The sequence below is a fragment of the Larus michahellis genome, chromosome 3 (assembly GCF_964199755.1).
Source record: "Larus michahellis chromosome 3, bLarMic1.1, whole genome shotgun sequence".
Taxonomy (NCBI): Eukaryota; Metazoa; Chordata; class Aves; order Charadriiformes; family Laridae; genus Larus; species Larus michahellis.
In genome coordinates, this window is record NC_133898.1 from 36,272,152 (window position 1) to 36,292,002 (window position 19,851).

A 19,851-nucleotide genomic window follows, 5' to 3' on the forward strand; every position below is an offset into this window, starting at 1 on the left:
GTCTTGAAAGAGACATTCTTTGAGAAGTTTAGCTTGCTGGAGCCAGGGTGTATTCTTGTTACCACCACACGGAGAAAAGAAAATTACTTCTATTTGGAGAACAAGAAATACAGGTGTATAATTATAATAGATTCCTGCTCACTCACCTAACTTTCTGGCAGAGCTGGGGGTACAGTTTGCATTCTTTTCTGCTATTTTCTTTTAAAAAGTAATTAGCATCTGAAGATAGCTGGGATCACTGTATGCACAGTCAGGCACAGAAACTTGCTCTCTACTGTTAACGAGGCTTATCTCTTCTGAATTTATGGAAATGTTAGACCGATGGAAGTTCCTGCCAGCCATATCATGGGAGCACAGATCCAAGTGTGGGACTCCTACAGCATATTCTGAGAATAAGAATGGCACATAAATACCTTTGCTTTTAAAAATAACCTTTTCATACTTTACAATGAAATCAACTACATTAGCACGACTGTAATAATCAATTCTGTTTGATTTCGTCCTCTCTGTGTGTCTGATTTGTTGTTGAATTGATTTTCAGGGATGAACTATTGCCATTGTTCCTTTCTTTTTGCTGAGAAAAGAGGAAGAATGAAGCATTTGTTTTTCTTATGTCACAAGTTTGAAAGTTGTTTTTTTAGTAATTGTTATATATTCATGTGCCATCTGTTTTCTGTTTTCTTTCATGACTTTCTTTAATTTCAGTTCCCTGTAATGTATGCACTTGAGAAGTTTGATATAGAGATAAGTGTTTACATACCCAAATAAAGGTTACCAGTCACATCTCTGTATGGCACTTAAAAGCAATAAGTTAATTCTACAAATCTTAAAGATAATTCTAATTTTTTTTAACTTCATCCATTCAACCAACTACGTCTGCATGTCCTTCATCTTCTTAAATAAGGAAGTACCTAAGACTTTGATGATCCAGAATATATACTGGGAAAAGATCTTTTTAGACTTTTTTTTATTTCCCTCAGTCACTTATTGCAGTCACGGTCACAAAAGAGCAATTGGATAAGACGGATCTTTGCTCTGAGCCACTATGTCCATTCTTATTTTATGGTGGGGTTTTTTTTGTTATTATTTATGTCCAAATTTATTGAATGTGCTGCTTACAACTGCCTTCCTGAGATGTTCTCTTCCAGCTCCATTACCCCTCCTACTTGCTATTTCTAAGTCTCAGATAACTTTCTTCTAGACAAAATGCTATTTCTGTTCCAGCCTTACCCCTTTTGGGATCTTTTTTTTGGGGGGGGGGATTTTTAGGTAGTACCAGAAAAAAACTAATGTATTTCTGCTTTATGTTTACTAAATCTTTTAAATAGTTAATAAATCATCTTGAGTTTAAAGATGAACTCTTTAGAGCTATCCAGTTCAACTGCTTCTAAAACATTCTTTTTAACACAGACGTATATGCTAAGACAAGATTAAATTTACACTTAATTTTTTTTTATTGCTTGGTTTGGCTTTCTTAGTCATTTAAATTTACAAGTATATATCACACAATTTTACCAAAATGCCCTTATCTTGTTCACAAAAAAATACCTTCAAGTGATAAAATCCTGTGGTTTGTGGATATTATGTGAATTATGTGTTTGTAGGAGAAGATTATGTTAGCTGTAGAACAGAAAGCTAGCCATTTAGTTTAAGACATCTCATATACTCTGTGGAGTGTTTGTATTGTTAAAGATGAGAAAAAGGGGGTAGTCCTTGTGATTATCTGAATTATTACTGGGTCAGAAGTTCCTGTTACTTATTGCCATGAAGGTCAGCAGTTTTAGTCTGTGAAGCCTTTATCACAGAATAAAAGTTTAAAAAAGTCAGCTATAGTTTCAGAGAGCCATGGGATGTTGGTTCCCAAACATGAGAGTATCAAATACAACATCACGCTTTATACGCCATCCTTCATTAAATGCTTTAGGATTTAATGAAATCACATGCTGTATCTGGTATAACAGCACAGCTTGTTCTTATGGATTTATGTGCTAGAGAGAAGCAAACAAAATTATACTATCAGTGAATTATCTACCATTAGTTTGTCTAGAAGGCTCTTCACAAGCTGTTCTTTTCACTCTTGCTTGTTGCAATAATATTTTTTTTTATGTCTGACATTACTTTCTTTTTATGTGGTTCATGAACAAAAAAACTCAGAACAAATCTTGCAAGGTTATCAGTTCTTTCTTTGCTTAGCCTGTAGTTCAGTTTTATCTTTTCCCAGAAAGATCAAACTTGTTGAGACTAGTTTGTTAATTCCCAGATGTAGCACAGCCTAATCCCTGAGGTTTGTGCAGGAATGTGCTAGTTCTCCATTCTCTTAATTCTTCTAATGAAAAAAAATGTATCTAATGTCATCTTAGTGAAAACCAAGGGTTGTTTTTTTCAGTCATCTATAAATGTTGAAAAAGAGACAACCCTATACAAGATGAGCTCTTTGGAATACTTACCATTTTTTTCCCACGTATTTGTGAGGTTCCTTGCTGCAGTACGGCTCGAGGCACAACCACAATGTCAATACAGTTCATGTGTTGTTTTTCTTATTTAGTGTGTGCATGCAATTACACAGCCCTGCAGGTTAGGAACCCAAATATATTGCACATCAGCGATTTTTACGTGGTCCTAAACATATTTTGAAGAACAGCTGCTTCTCCTTTCAAAGAATACCGAGGAACCCTTCAGGAGAAGGAAGACTCCTAAATGGTTACAGCAAATGATTTAGTTTGTCAAGCTATTTTGAATGCAAAACTGGTAACTGCTTTCTCCCTAATGTGAAATGGGTATCAGACTTCTGATCTAAATAAGAAAGGCCTAGCAAAGATTTAATTAAATGCTAACAGAATACTTTGGGGCTTCAGTGGTAGAAAGCAGTACAACTAAATATGAGATAACTGCTAGTTTTGTTAAATAAAGCTGCAAGAGGTATAAAAATAATATAGAAAAATAGATACTATCCTATTTAAGATACTATTTACTTTTAAGTGTTATTGTCTATTACTAGAGGCAACATCATTTTGGAAGAAATATTAATAATGGAAATTCTTGTTTGTATGTCCAAAATCAAGACACAGTATTGACTTTTATAAGATTTAGAGAATATCAAGTTTATAAAACTATATCTGGAGTCTTGCATTAGGACATTTAAGATACTGCTTATTAATATAGAGAGATTAATACTAGGGATAGCCTTTCTTAAGAAAAAATAATTGACATCTCTAGTAGTCAAAACAAAAATAAGCCCTTTAGAATTAAAATATTTCAGAACATCTCTTGAATTTGCCTTTTCTGTTCTAAGTAATGGAAAGCTACTATTGCCAGTAACTCACAGTATATTTTAAATCCAACTTTGTTATAAACCCCATTTTATCGGTTGCTGGAAACTATGAAATTTCCCATATTTAGTCTAAAATGAAAGATGTTACTTTTGGGAGGAGGGTATAGCTTCAAGCCAATTCATTTCAATCAGTTTTTAATTATTCTAGCACGATAAGTATTGCTGCCTGCATGTATGTAAAAATTTTATAATTTGAAACAACTGGAACTAGCTTGGCTTGTGGCCTGATCTTGCAATTGCTTATACACCAAATCTGTCTCACTACTTCTTTGGGACTGTTCGCATGTGTTAGAATTAATGAGATTGAGTTCTTGTTCTGTCATTCTCGAAGAAATCTCTGAAGGTACAAGCCAAGTTTGTAGCCAACTGGCTTACTGTGTTTAAATATTTTAAATTAAAAATATTTTAAATTATCATATGTAGTTTTAGGTGGGTTAGCCTTAAAACTGGCACAGTTTCCCTATTATTATTTATTATTTCTGTTCCAGCAGTACCTGGCAATATTTGCAAAGTTGTTATTGTGCTAGGTGCACAAAAAGCAGTCCAAATGATGGAATGCTCCCCAAAGAATTAACACATCTTGTTATTTCACCAGTTTGTATTTGCTGAGGATCAGAGAAGTTGGGAGCAGTCTTCTGGAAGTCTCTAATCCAACACCCTGGGAAAGCATGGACAGTTTAGGTCAGATTGCTCATGGCTTTGTCCAGTCAAGTTTTGGATCTCCAAGGATGGAGACTGCACCACCTCTGGGCACCTGTTCCACTGCTTCATCACCCTTGTGGTGAACAAGCTTGTCCTAATACTGGAATTTCCCATGTTGCGGCTTGTGCCTGTTGTCTCTAACCCTATCCCTGTGCACCTTCAAGAAGAGTCTGGCTCCATCTTCTCTATACCCAGCCATTAAATTGTTGTAGACAGCAACTGGATCTCCCCTTAGCCTTGTGTTCTTAAGGCTGAACAAACCCGCTTCTCCCAGCGTCTTCGTGTAAGTCCTGGTCTCTGGCCCCCTGGCTGTCTCGGTGGCCTTCCACTGGATTTGTTGTAATATGTCCGTGTCTTAACTTGTGCAAGGGATCCCAGAACTAGATACCATGCTGTAGATTTGGTCTTGCAAATGCCAAGCAGAGGATACAGAACACCTCCCTGAAAGTGGCTGTGTAAGCCACAGGCTGCCCCAAATACCCCACAGCTAGGAACACTTGGCAAAGGTTCATATCATAGTTTCATTCTCGCTTTTAGCCAGTGTAAACTGGTACTGCTGTTGAAAGAAGTTAGTTGTTGCCTTTTGGGGGTGGTGTGGGATTGGGGGTGGTGTTAATTTTAACACAGACCTGCTTTGCAATCCAATTTGTTTCCTGGCCACATAAATGGCTGTGCTGGCATAAGAGAATGGGCCATCTGGACAGCAGTGGAAGGGGAAAAAACCAGGACTCTCTTTTTTCTGTAGCTGGTTTGTGTCAACTTACTGCGACTAGACTCCACAGTCCAGAGAGACATGGAGAGTTAACTAAGATTAGCGAGGATTATGGCCAAGAACCTTCATATCAGTTAAATTAAAAGCTTCAGTTAAATTTCTCTTGCACTTTTGTAAACAAAATTAAGAAAATTATGTGTAGATTAATTATATAATATCCGTCATAGGTTTATTCTTACAGCAGTTTTGTGGAATGTCCTCTTGCTTTAATAGGTCCATTTAACTGAGGAGTTTTATGAGACTAGCTGCAGAAAAATAAAATTCTTAATTTGCTGCTCTTTCGTACAGTACTGTGGCAAATGTCCACATTGGGCTTTTAGTATTGTTATTTAATTTTTTCTTTACATAACCATTAGTTATTTCCTTCAATTGTACCACAGTTTGTTTTTTAAATAAGATTCTACTGAAGGGAGGAACTTAAAAACTCACCACAGTATTTAACATCAGTTGACATTTACCGCAATCTCTAATTATTGGCACAGAATCTGTCTGGCTTCTGCTGCTTTTATGGTTCTTCCAGCTTGTTCCAGTGTTTTTTAGTTTTACCATCCTGCTGTAGATGAGTTAGATGATAGTGGTTTCAAGCAGTTGAAGATCTACTTTTGTACAGACTCTGTCCAAAATAGTTTTGTTTATTGGTATAAGCCGTGTAAAGACAAAAAAGAAAGATTCCTGAAAACGTTTCACATATCAGTCACAGAACAATTCTTTCACTACCCAAGCAAAAAATCCTGTTGACTTGGGACACGGCAATCACAAAGAGGGGTGCAATGTTAATGCTAAGCATACAGCATGTGCTTTTCACTAGGAAGAGTATTATATTTAAGCCCTTCATTTACCTTGCTCATGAGCCTACGGAGGTGCAAATAGCAGGTAAATAAAACCAAATTATGTTTACTGTTTCTCTACCAAAACCAAATCCACTTTCATCCTGGAGACTTTACAACATAAGTAGAACGTTTGGAATCATTGCCCATCACAAAGTACACTGGAAATTCAGTTAGCCAGTTTCATTTAAGGATTTGCGTTAAGCCATTTTTTTTCTTGAAACGTGATGTGCTAGGTCTTCTGAATACAGGAATGCATAGTTCCTGCTCCAGAGATCTTAAAATTCATGATGAGACACAGACTGTTTAGATGCTTGAATATTAGAATAGACTATATACATATTTTAGTAATACTTATTATCTATCCTTAGTGTCTCCAAAGCCATTATTGGTGTATTGACTTCTTGCAAGCCTTGCAAGAAGATACATTCAAAAGGTTTTGTGAGATACTTTTTGAAAAAAAAAATTAAAATTCTTAAAAATTTAAAAATACTTTTATAACCTTTTAAAAGCTGAAATAGGTTTAATTTGCATATATAGTTTGTACTGCAAGAGAAGTTTGAGCAGCATGGTGACATGCCAAAGAGAAAATTGGATAGGTTTAGTTGCCTTCTCGCAATTTAAAGCTTACTATATTCTTGTCTGGGATCGGTGTGGTTAAAAAAACTAGTTTTAAATTGCGTGTCTGTGTTAACCACACCTTGCCCCTGCGGTGCAGAAGTGTACCCACCAGGGCCTGGCACACCAGATTCTGCCTTGTAGCAATCACATCAACAACACTTGAAATCATTTGTGAATTTGTGTAAGTAGGGACTGCAGAACTTGGTCCTGTGAGTTTGAAAATTAAAACCAGTAAGTACTCGGCTAATGGTACTATAAACTCTAGGGACTGTGCTGGCATAATCTGGCCCTTCAGAGCCTAAGGGTGGCTTCTCTCTCCTGGGTCTGGCTGAAACACAGGAAATGACAGTGGGGAGCAGCGGGCGCTGACTCACTGCTGGGGGCGGTTCACTTTGGGATGCCTGTAGTTGTTCCTGTCCCCAACAGCTGTCTGCCCGCCCTCTTTTTACTACAGGCATGGCCCATGCTTCGTGGAGCAGTTGTTTAATCACTGTAGTTTACAGCCCCTTATATCAAGACGCGTGTGCACTGGACTCAAGTATCAGTAATGGAGAGGAAGGTAGTTTGAAATATTTCAGCAGCTGTTTCCCAAGAAGCTGAGCTGCCTGTGCAGCAGAGGTCAGGAAGTGTAGCTGGTGAATAGGTTCCAAAGTAAGTTTTCCACTGAAAATAAGCCCTAAGAGTGGGGAAGCTATGCCCAGTTACTAGGCGGTTATCTGAAAATACTTCAGACTGCATTTTTCAGGGTCCAGCAGCAGCGTTGTGGTAGAAGATAAAGTAGGACTTCCCCCTTCTCAGGCAAGCAGGACAAGATTCAGTAAAGACAACAAACTATAATATGCCTGTTTGCTTACAATTAAAGGCATACTGTATTATGCAGGAGTACTGCCTGCTAGACTGTTTCAGATAAAACGCACTGTATTTTCTCTTCCCTTTCATTCTTGCTCTCTTCCCTGCCAAAGGAAAAAGAAAAAGTACGTGCCATTTGACAATGCTATGCCATCAAAAAAAACGTATGAAGTGTCAAAAAGGATGCTTGATTCTGGAGTCTTCATTGCAGATTTTTGGGAAATTTTTCTCTTAGTTGGGTGGAACTAGAAGAGATTAATTTTAAGAGCCAACTGGGAGAAGTTGAGTTAAGGTCACCATCTGTTAGAAGAAGAGTTTATCTGTGTTTGTACAGAGCCAACTCGGAAAAGTCTTAGTCTTGACAGAGGCCTATGGGCATGGCCATAACACAAATATATAATCTTGTAGTGGGCCTTTGCCCATTACTAAAGAGGGTTTCAAATAACTTTTAGGTATTCCTGTCTAAAAATACATATTAAAGTAAACAGAGTGGTCAAAGTTGAGCAACTATTTTTTTTCCTTGAAGAGATTTTCCCTTGTGTTTTCTCTCTAGCTGAACACTAGAATTTAAACAAGAATTTTAAAAGTTTCTCACTTAGTGATAAATATCCCCCAACAATAGTGACCAAGTTGCCATGTAGAGTTTTTCACATTAGACCACAAAATGCTTTTGCCAAGGCGGTGTCATTGTGTCCGTTTCACAGATGAAGAAACTGAGGCATGTGGGAGAAATGCAATTTTACTAAGGGTTGCATGCCAGGCAAGTCGTAGAAGCTGGAACAGAACCCATGCCTCCTGCATCTCTGCCTAGGCTGCTCTCCATTATTCTGCTGTGCCTGAAGTACATGCTGATTTCAAACGAGGGGCAAGACGTAGCTGAATATCAGCGTAGGAAGTGGTTTCATGATCATCCTATAATACACACTTGAAAAAGATATTAAATGCTGTTTTCAAATGCAACTGTTCTCCAAAAATGAATGCTGTCAGATTATGATTTTCGTTTGCGTGGGTTATTTTCCAGGCAGAAATTTTAACGGGCATCCCAGTTGGCAACCTTGAAGATGCTGAAAAGGTGGGACGCATGCTGTTAGAAAGAGGGTGTAAGCTCGTAATTGTTACTCTTGGAGCAGAAGGCTGCATGATGATATCAGTAGAAGAACCCATTCCAAAGCACGTTCCTGCTGGGAAGGTCAGGGCTGTGGACACTACGGTACGTTTTTGTGGTTTAACTGTCTTTCTTTGGAAAAGACTGCTTAAGCACTAAGGGAAAGCAATGAGTAATCAGCCAAATCTTTGGGCACTAGCACAAAGGCTAATTTATGATGTGAAATTGATATCTTGCTTCCAGCCTCTCATATATTAAATGTCAGTTCACTTGAGTTTTATCGTCTGTGTTGTAGATGAGCTAGAATCATTATACATACTGATAGTATCTTCATGTTCCTCCTTTACTGAAGTCAGTATCTGTCTCTGACTGTAATGTGTGATGCCAGTGGCTTGAGCGGCAGTCCTGGTTTTTCACTTTTGTCATATAATTCATCTTGTCCAGAACTCAAATGCTGTGGGAGAAAGGAGATACTACTGCCCTCACAGTCTGAAACTGAACTTTTGGTTCTTCTGACACAAGCATGAATTGCTTACCAAGTCTAGCATAAGGTGATCAAAGACATAATTACTACAGAATATAGTGGGAAAAAACCCAAAAGTTCTTGCTGCTGCATGATGATTATTTTATGATGATAGGGAAGGGAGGACTTGGTCAGAGGCATTTTAGTCTTTGACATGAGGGCACTTCTTTTACTTGCTGCTCAGAATTAAATGCAGAAAGCACACTGTATCAGACCACTACATACAGTATCTCCAGGAAAAAATAAAAACAGGACAGGCAATAGTTAAGATAGCATTGCTATGAAAACCTTACCACATTGCACATATGGGGCTATTTTGTGTTCCTAGTATTATCTGACATAAATCCAAAATAATTCCAGTGGAGTTACTGAGAGCAGAGCAGGTCACGTTGTATGTACTAACTATACATTTAAATGCCTCTTATAATAACGTCATATTACATATGTTCTGTTACAATAGTTCATTAAAATCCTGGAGATTTTACCATCTGGTGCATTCCATATCTGAATTGCATTAATAATAACTTGTAGCATGTTTTTTAGCCATGGACCTCATAGTGCTTCACAAAGAAGGAAAGCAACTGCTTAAAAGATGAGGAAACAGAGGCATAGGGGACTGAAATTACCTAGCTCAGTAGCATGCAGTGGCAGAGCTAGGAATAAAGTCACTTTGTCTAAAACAGAAGATCACTCGTAGATTTGGACTGTGATGTGCTGGTACTGTGCAAGGCTTTCTTTCACTGTTAAATTTAATCCTTTTCAATTTAACTCTGAAACAGAGATACTTTGGCTTTATTTTCCTCTTTTGCCCCTTTGTCATTTAGAAGTTTGACCTCAAGTTAGTGGTGATTTTGAAATGCCCGAAAGTTCTGCTTAAGGGAGGCATCGCTCTGCTGTACTGGGCATAAGGCTCATGGTAGGGGACTACAGACACGAAACCGCCTCTGCCTGCTTTTAGCACAGAATTAGAAGTGCCAAGGGAGTGAAAGGCAGAGCTCCCAAAGCTGCCCAGAAGCAGGATTTATTAGCTTGGGAGCAACGCCTCGTGAACCTGGCAGTATGGCTTCTTGCTCTGAGTTGGTAAATCCACTATTGCTATCAAAGCTTAGTGTTAAAGTTTTTCTCTACATCACACAGAAGTGATGAAGAAGAAACATGTGTGAGCTGCTCCTTCAAAAGAAGCAGAAAATTGCTGCCAGATCAGCTATTGTTTGATATCTTAAGATATTTGCTGCTCTTGGAATAAAACAGCAATACTGAAACCACACACTGTGGCTAAAAAGTGCTTTTTATCTTGCCTAGCAGTTCAGAGTTTCATGACTGAACTAATTTAATGCTCCTCTTTTTTTTTTTCTTTTTTTTTTCTAAATAAAAGCAATTTCGTTGAGTTTACTGAATCCTTGCCCTGCCTCCTTGTGGCCAACAGGTTATTGGCTTTCACATAGCAGAGAATTTTCACAGTTAATTTTGTTAATCTACTTAAATACCAGTGGGTTGTTTTCAGTAAAACAGCTGTGCTCGGTTTACTCTTGCAGACTGAATGAAAAAAGATGTGTTGGCCTTCCATTATAAAAGTCTTACAGTGCTTAGACTGATTATCACTTTGCCTGAAAGCAAGTGGTTTTAAAGCAACCCTTCCGAACGCCGAGCAAAATAATGTCATCCTCAACTAACCTGGGTAGCTCTATTACTAAAATAAATACTAAGCGTTCTAGTAGGACCTGTTATTCTCTTCTGCAGTGGATCCTTCCACAGGGAAATAAACTGAAGCTGTAAGGTAGCTTCACAAGTAGCCACCTATCCACAGAGTATTCAGGGCTGTTCATGTGCATGCTCTTAGCGTGCCATTTAATATTAAACAAAAGTTGCTACTTTAAACTGCCCGGACTTCAGCATCTTGAGGGACCAGGCAGTAATTTTTTAAGCTGCCATAATCCAATCACATCTGGTTATGTGCCTGGATCCATATTGACGTTGTTCAGCTCTGCAGAAGGTAAAGTTACTGCTAGACAAAGAGTTAAATGGTGCGTTTAACCCATCATACGATTTGCAAAAGGTTTCAGAGCCCTTATGAAAATAGTCTGTATTAAAACAGAGCTTGCCATTTAGAAGATATAAGGTCCAGGATGAGCTTTAAAGTCCTCTTCCACTGTAGAAATTTTCCCATAGCTGCCACCACTGCCCAGAGTCCTCTCTGCAGCAGTGCAGCTTCAGTGCTACCTCCTGGTCATTTCTGTTGTCCACAGCAATTTTGAAAACTTTTAAAGGGAAAATACTTGGGTAGGTACAGCCACAAAGATTAAGAATTTGAGTTCCTTGTCTCAGGTAGTCTTCTACCTGTTCTCCGTGTTCTTAAGTTCATCAGAGAGACTAAGTGTTGATAGACCATAGAGCCTGTCTCTTCCTCCTAGCCCTTGAGATGGTTAATCTAAGAGTTTATTGGCAGAACACTGTGAAAAGCTGGCTCCATCTCCAGCTCTGTGGTGGAACATGAATCTTCAAGATTGAAAATCTGGCATTTCTCACCCACACTAAATCAATACTATAAAGGGAAAAAAAAGGCTTGTTGATTTTTTTTTTTTTAGCGCTAATTATCTTAATGTGGGCTTTACTAATGTATGCAATGCTTCCCATGACTGTTAGCAGAGCTCTCCATACACAGTCCAAAACATGTAGGGCACGAATAGTCGTTTAGAGGGAAGTTTTGCAAGACATGGTATTGTAAAGCTGAAACATCTGTTTCTCCTGTTATAGCTAAATAGTGCAACAAGCTTTTGTTAAGAAAATAAACTTTCCCTTCATTCTACTAGTTTCTGCTAGCTATTTTCTATATGCAAATTTTGAATAAAAATAAGTGAATTATTGAAAAATCATCCTCAAATTTTCTGTGTGAAAGAAATACCTATTTAAGCCCACTAGCCGTAGCAATTTGTATTTGAAGCAGATGACGTACCTAAGAGACATTTGACACATAAAAAAGTACTAGTGTGTAGATCATATAAGAAAGGTATACATTATGATCTATTTTCATTACTTTAAATAGTTGCTTTTAAATCTACTTGGCTACATGAAGTTAAATATATGCATTTACTTTATTTTTGGAAGAAGCTATTTCCACGTTAGGTAAAACTAGTACATGAAGCTGCATTAGAATAGCTGTGAAGGATAATTATATAATTCCATTTATATGACACTTCTTCAGTTGGTAGCAGAAGGTTTCACAAACCGTTCACAAATTTGATAAGCATTTCATAGAAAACAATAATATCATATCCACACATTTTGCAGTTGTGTATGCGTGTGCGTGAAGTAGTTTGCCTGCTGCTGGAGCAGAAGCACAGCTGAGGTGGAAGAGAGCAGCTGCTTGCAAACACAGCTGTGGGACACGACCGAACACCGTCAGGTCAAAATTGTACTTGAGGTGAAGTGGATGATCTGTGTGATGAACCACACAATGGTCCTGGATCGTGGCATCTGCTGCAGCAGTGGCCCTGAACACGCTGTCCTGGCAGAGACACACACAGTCCAGTGACAGAGAAGGCCACAACATCGTCCGTATTGGAGAACGAAGCTCTGCTCTTTTTGCCCCTTCACCCTCACTCTCCTGCTCTGTTTCTGACAATCATGCAAAGTGTAATTTACAGCACTATTTACATCTATTTACATTTACTAATTATATTCCATTGAAACTGCCAAGGAAAATTTGTCAGAAGAATGTAATTACTCAAAGCTGGAATTTGGCCAGCAGTGAGATTAGTTCCCTTCCATTTTGCAAAAAAGCACTATGGGATCTTACAGAGCTTCAAGTGGCAGTGGGGACCAAGCCGAGCCCTGGAGGTACTGCTGGAGGCCTGCCTAGGGTTCGGTGTGTGCACCTGGGCTTTGCAGAGGCAGTCAGGCTCTCTGGAGCTCCAGGTTACTTGGGGTCTGGACTTTAGAGGATTGTCCATGCCAGGCCTCCTCTGGAGGTGGGGCAGTCCAGTGGTCAGTGGCTACGGCAGGCTGGAGCATGTCTGCTGGCTCTGGGGCGCCTCGGGGCTTGGGGCTTTGCCTTTTACTGTGGTTGCTCCTTGCAGCTGAAGGTAGGATGTCCTGTCCAGGATCCATGCTTTGCATTGGAGGGTTGGCACAGGCAGAATCTCTCCTATGTGGGAACATCAGTGGAAAATGGGAGCTGCCCAGCTGCCACTCCCTCATTTTCAAGTTGCAGCATGGAGGTCAGTTTTTGGGGGGGAGTACTTAGGGTTAGTTTTTGTAACCTTGATGCTCCAGAGCCCAGTTTGCATCAAAATGCTGGGTAGTATCCATACGTGCCCGCATCAGTTAGGGTGACTTTCAAATTTGCATCCTATCTGGTCTTTTAGATAAGTAGTACAGTTGCTCTGCCTAAGCTCTCTTCATCAGCTTCTACTTGACCTCTAGGTTTACACATGCCAATGTTGTGTGCACAAAAGTCCTGCATTAGCACACTTAAAATCAGGAGATCAAGTATCTGCATATCTGGCTTAGGCAGGGATATATTCTCTGTAAAGGCAAATGGAGACACTTGGGCACACAATATTTAGATGAAAATTTGGAATCACTTTTCACAATGGTGCCCCTGGTAATCACAACAAATCCATAGTCTCCCTTTTCAATCTCATGGAGAACCTAGAGTGTTTAACTTCACAGTATTTCTAAGCACAACCATTAAATGCCCCATATAATTTCTCACATTACTAGCTTTTCCCTGTTTGGCTGTGCTTTTCAGATACAGAGCTTGCACAACCTGCTGAGGGAAGCTAAAGAGATCACAGGTTGAGGTGCCGTGGTCATAAACAGGAAACTCATTTATGAGACGTGATAAAATTCAAAATTTAATCTACTCAGTTGTGCCTGAAATTTGACATGAGTGTTTGATTTGTTCTGTGTAGTCCTTCTTTGTACGACATTCTCAGAGACAGATGATACATACTATTTGTCATAATCATAAATGTTACCATTATTTTTTCATGTCAGTTCTGCAAAATGAAGGCTCATTGCTACAATATGAATTTGTCATCAGATGTTTTGTGTTCAAATCCTATTAAGTTTCCCTCTGATTTCTTATTACAATATATTAGATCTGGCTCTTTTACTATGGGAGAGAATTACAAAGGCTGTCTTTAAGTAGTCAAGTGCTCACTGAGCAGCTTTGTATTGAACTCTGAAGATGTTACACAATCTTTATTTTAATAGAGCCTCGTATAAGTGTATAGCTATATAATTTTCGATATGTCACAGTATTCAGGCCTCTGGAGTAATTGTGGTCTAAAGAAGCCAGTGTGGCTTAGCAATGTGAACAAAGGACTGAATAAGACTGCCAGGGCTCTGCAAAAAACTTGCTGTAAATCCTTGGGAGAGTTACTTGTCGTCTTTGTATCCCAATTTATCTATCCTTAAATTGGAGCTGCTGTTAATGTATTGCATATAAACCATGAGGAGTCTGTTAGAGATCAGAACAGAACCTGGGAGGCCTTTTTCCCAGGCTTGTCATACAACCTCAGGCCAGTTGTGCTTCTTTGGGGGCTTTGCAAACTCATTGAAGTTCTTCTGCTTGAAGTTGAGAGGTCTTGTCTGTAAAAATATGGTTTACACTAAAATTCTCTGACTTAGCTGTATCTTCTGGTTTGGAGGAAGCCTGAGCCAGAGGAGTAAAGTGGACACTGAAATAAAGCCTTAGAATATAAATAAATCCAAACCAGTCCTCCTAATAACAGCAATTCTTTGTCTCCTGACTTTGTGGCCTAACGTCTGAGGCTCAAGGGGATATAAATACAACACTCTGTGCAATGACTAATTACTCAAAATTCTGTGCATCAGCAGAAGTGGGACTTGTGGTTGACTCTAATATTATCAAATGCCTTTGCTATTTAATAATCTTGTAGCCGTACATTATTTAGCATGCCGTTTGCACAAAGAACAGTGATTTTATTTCAGCTATCTCTCAACAAAGTAAAAATGCAGCTGGTAGTAAATGAAGCATTTGGCAGACAATGTGTCTGATGTACAGTTCTCTAACTTGCTAAGAAGAGAAAAATGTTGTTGAGTGTTTAACCTCTTCCTACCCAAGGATGTAGCAAGAAGGGGTAAAGTGACCACAAAGGGCAAGGTCTTCCTTTTCTTTTCTTCGTTTTCTTTTCTTTTTCTTTTTCTTTTTCTTTTTCTTTTTCTTTTTCTTTTTCTTTTTCTTTTTCTTTTTCTTTTTCTTTTTCTTTTTCTTTTTCTTTTTCTTTTTCTTTTTCTTTTTCTTTTTCTTTTTCTTTTTCTTTTTCTTTTTCTTTTTCTTTTTCTTTTTCTTTTCCTTTTTCTTTTCCTTTTCCTTTTTCTTTTCCTTTTTCTTTTTTTTCTTTTTCTTTTTCTTTTTCTTTTTTTTTTCTTTCTATTTTTTTTCCCTTTCTTTTTCAAGGAAAGAGAAAAAGTTACTATCAGGCAAACAACTTATCTATCAGTGGGGTTTATTCACACACCAACACAGAGTAATTATGCCCAGAGCTCCCATTAACATCCCACAAAACAACAGCATAATAGCTTCCTTTCTTTAACATGCAACCAAAATAGGTTAATAAATAAGTTTAGTTCCAGTCATAGCCCACTTTCTGACTTGGCCTTCTGCATTCCCGCTTTTACGAATATGGAATCCATTGAATTTTGGAACAGCAAAACCATGAGGAATAAGTTAATCTGCCAGACACTCCAATCAGCAATCTGCACTGTAAATCTATTTAAAGCTGCGTCTATTATGTTCTGAAGTTCAGCTGAACTGTGAAAGGGCACATGACTGAAATCACTGCATTTGAGTTGACTCACAGTTAAGTGTAGATGGGAATTGCTCGGCTCATCACAAGTTTCTGCTTTTGATTCAGGCCTTCTAAAGGCACTTCAGTTTTTGAAGGCTTGGTCGGTGGCCTAAGTGTGTACAGGTATCCAGTGACGAGAGGAATTCCAAGAGTTGCATCCCTCTGCATTGGCAGTCAACTGAAAAAAGGTGGAGCAAACTGGATGCACCCTCTTTCTCCTTTGAGAACAAAAAGCTATATCCCCATTTTACAGATAGGATAAATGGAACAAAAATGTTAGCGATGAGGTGCTCTGAAGCGCTAGCTAAAAATGTCCTGCTCCAAGTTACATAGGGAGTTGGGGTGATATAGCCAAAAATGAAACACGGGCATATATTGTCCCATGCTACTCTTAACTTCTAGACAACATTGTTATGGAAGGAAACACTGTTTATCTGCCTAGTAACTGTCTATTTTAATCTGTAAGAACAAACAATGTAAACAAAATGAGCAAACAGAAGCAGGCTTGTACAGAACAATTTGCAGTCTTGTTTTCCAGTGGAAGATTCCACAGACCACCCAGGCTTTGCTCTAGTCCTTTTCTCAACCTCGGAGCATCTAATTAAATCCCTCTCCATTCCTGACTCTAAGTGGAAGAGAGCCTACAGTCCTGTACAGTTTCTTTCCAGATGGAAATGCATAATTTAACAGAGATACAGCTGACAGGGAGAAGTGGGCCCAAAGCAGTATTAGCATTTGCCACAAATTGCATTAAATTACAAGAGGATACTTAATGAAGATGTAAAATAAAAAGAAGATTAAAGCCAATATTTAGTTTTATAGACCCCTTCTAAGATGGCACAATGCCAGGCAAGAAAAACCTCATAGTAAAACTGAATTTCTGCCTCAATTACTTTAGCGATACCAAGAATTGTTTGGTTTTGCCACACGCCATTAGTATCAGGTCATGACATTTTGTCCCATTGCATCCAACAGCTTTGTTCCATGTACATGTGTACATATATGTCAAGTTGCTCAGCACCTTACATTATTTACTACTTCCGTACTCACAACACGAGGTAAAGCACTATTCTTACCGATGTTTTGTAGGTGGGGAACAAAAGCACACAGGGACTGGCTTGTCAGTGGCAAAAGAACCTGCTTCCCATGATAAAATCATAACTTCTTCTCTGTGCTTCTCTTCAAAGGGAATTAGGCCCGGAGGAAAAACTTCATCAGGATATCAGCTGTCTCATTTTTAGAACTGGACATCATTGTAGATGTCCACGTAAATGAGAAAGTACATATCAGTGCAGAGTTGTTTTGCACTGGATGCTCCTCGAAGAGGCTGTAAGGGGTTTGTGGAAATGTGCTGTGAGGACAGGTGCTTTGGCTCCACTACTGTCAGACTGAGAAATATTCCAGTTTGGAAGTTAACCCACTTGATTGGTCTGGACAGAAAAAAGTAGGGACGTTGGCAGCATTTATGCACCAACTCAAATGTTTCCTTTGGAAGCCAGAACACGTGAAGGATACAGCATCCAACACCTGCGCTTGAGGCAACAGTCTGATGAGGTCTAGGGAAGCTGAGTTCAGAAATATCTTAAAGCTGTCTTTGTGCCATCTCACTTCTAGGGTGCTTTAATAAATGAAACAATGGTATAATTTATACAGGTTGAGAGCAGACTAGGAAATCACCCTTTTCTTGCTTCTCTTGGACTAACTATGGCTTGCAATGCAAGTCAAAATCGTTGCAGCAGAACGCGGTGCATCCCTTTTCTTGATTTGCCCTTCTCCCCTTGTCTTCATGATGAAGCCAGCACAGGGTCTCCACCAAGAGGACGGTCAGTCCTGGTGTGTATCTCACCCTGTGTTCGGAGCAGATATTGGGCTACCAATGCATGCACACAAGACAATGTCAGTTGTAATGGTGCATAGCACTCTAGGGTATCTAAGTTGCACAAAGGGTGGAGAGGAAGGAAGACCAACTGTGTGCAGCCATCCTTTCTAATTAAATTCCTGCAGTTAAAAATAAATCCTGGAAGCTGGCGCTTCTGGCACATCCAGAGCGTCACCTTCCCAAGTATCTTTTTCTGGCCTGAGCCGTAGGAAGTTGAAAATGTGATCCGCTGTGTAATAGTGCAGCATATTCTTGGCCAAATTCCTCCTCATTTTTTACCTCATGCATTTATAGTTTGTTTGCAAATGTCATATGCCTCCTTTTCTTCTTAAAGCTAGTCTCTGCAGAACCAGGTATCATGCGGGCTATTGTGGAACGTAACCTACTCTTCTCAGTTTGTTCACATCAGTCCTGGCTATGGTGAGAGAGAAGCCAAACCTGGCTCCCGAGCCCCTTGCCTCCTTAGTTACCCAGAAATGCCAATTGCGGTAATGTTGATATTGAACTAAGACCTGATTTCACCCAAAAAAGTTTTCATTGCCAAGTAATTTTGGTCACTACAGAAACCAGAAAGGTTTGTGTTGGATCGGTGATATTGCATAATTAGGTTTGCAAAAGAACAAGAACAGAGAAATGAGAATAGTGGGGAAATCAGGCTTCTTGCTTTTGCAAGTTCTAACCACAGAAAATGCCAGAAGTTTTATTTCTTATCAAGAATAAAGGAGTTAATCTTTAGTTGCCTGTCCCCTGTTCAGAATATATTTTACAGCTTTAACTAGACAAATGGAAAGAAGCTAAACCCGTAAGTTTTGGTGATTGATGGCAGTAACCTATAGGAATGCCTTTAATGGTCAGTTTGCAGTTGAGCATAATGATTTTGTCTCTTTTCTCCGGGTTTTGGTTTGTGTCTGTGTGTGTTGAAATAGACATCCAGATATAAAACCAGCTATTCTAGAACAACTTAGCTGTAGAAAAGCAGGTTCCCAAATTCTGGTAGCAATGTTTGTCAACTGCCCAAATGGCTATAAGGAGTATTGGATTTATTCATTTCAAAGCACAAATAGACACAGAAATACAGGGGAAAGGTAAGGAAAGTCTCTAGAAGTTTGTTCCTCGTTACTGGTGTCTGTGATTTTGTTACTGAAATCATTAAGCAGGCGGTATGTTTGTTGGAAAGATCCATTTTACAGGGAATCCCGCAGAGAATGCCTTTCTGTCAGCAGCAGTGCCTTGGTGCTCACCTACTGCTGAAGACGATGGGCGAGGTGCAGGAGACCTGGTCTCTGCACACCTGCCCCACAGGTTAAGGACAACAGAATGGGTGGGTAGCAGAGAACGGTATTCTAGAGCAGAGCAGCAGTTCCGGCTTGTAGGTCACATCTTGCTGAACTCAGAGAGAGGAGCTACAACCCGAGTAACTCATCAAGAAGATTAGACAAACTCAGTAGGAAAAAGAATGCAGGGAGCTGGCAAGAGGACAATGCTAGAGTGAGCTCAGACAAAAAAAAAAAAAACTCCTGAAGTTTGATGGTTTTTTTTTCCCTCCAGGATATGTAGTTCAGAGGTAGGCGGGAGCAGTGGCCAGCCAACAAAGGCTAGATACTGTGGTTTTGAAAGAGGCATTCGAGCATATGGAGCTTTCGTGCAAAAAAAGAATGTTTTTTTGATCAATTCCAGGCGAGATGGCAGTTGTGTCATTCTGAGTGCATCTCGTCAGATTAGATGGGATCACTGAGAGTCTTTTGGCATTTTCAGTCTGAGAGGAAAAAAACACATGTGGCTAGTGAAATTGTCCAGCGAGGAGATTTCCCCCTTCTGACTTGGCTGGTAGAGTAGGGGGTCCTGAAGCCATGTCAGCCCCTGATGTGATACTGAGTAACACAGTCGGTGACAATTTGGCCAGTTCTCTCCTGGTTGGGGAGCTCATTGTTTGGAAGGGAAACCCACTGCCAGTATTTGCGGTGTACTATCAGAATAACATGATGTATTCTGGGCAGGGCTTGGGCTCTGGTTTTGTGTGTTCATTAAATGACATTTGTGAAGTAACACATAAGCGTGAGCTTTATTAGGAAGAAGTTGCAAGTTGGCATGAGTGTGCCATGAATAATGAAGGGAGTGAAGTACTTCTCAAGGAAGTGAGATAAGCGAACCTTTTTGATTAGAGTAGGTGAGTAGCTGCATGTTGTTAAGGCTTGATAAACCAGTTGGAGAAGTACAAATCAACCTTCTGAGGAGCTGCTATATTTAGCGCCGAGTTTCAACCATGACTGATTCCGTGCAAGTTCAAACTTTGGGAAAGGAAGATACAGCTCCTACAGCATGTTCAACTGAAAGTCCGTCTTATTTCTGTTAGCGGCGATGTCTGCCTGCTTCCCTGTTGTTGACACGTCTTGGTATATACGCTGTTCTTTGCAAGAGTGTCAC

The 19,851-nt window shown here is 39.4% G+C and overlaps 1 protein-coding gene across 1 annotated transcript in view; it reads left to right on the top strand.

The window, feature by feature from the left end:
- Nucleotides 1-19,851, top strand: part of RBKS (ribokinase) — a 69,959-nt gene that overhangs the window by 40,840 nt on the left and 9,268 nt on the right. Inside the window, exon 7 of the mRNA XM_074579679.1 lies at nt 8,124-8,312. Within this exon, the coding sequence (XP_074435780.1) occupies nt 8,124-8,312 (189 nt within the window). The remainder of the gene's footprint in view (nt 1-8,123; nt 8,313-19,851) is intronic.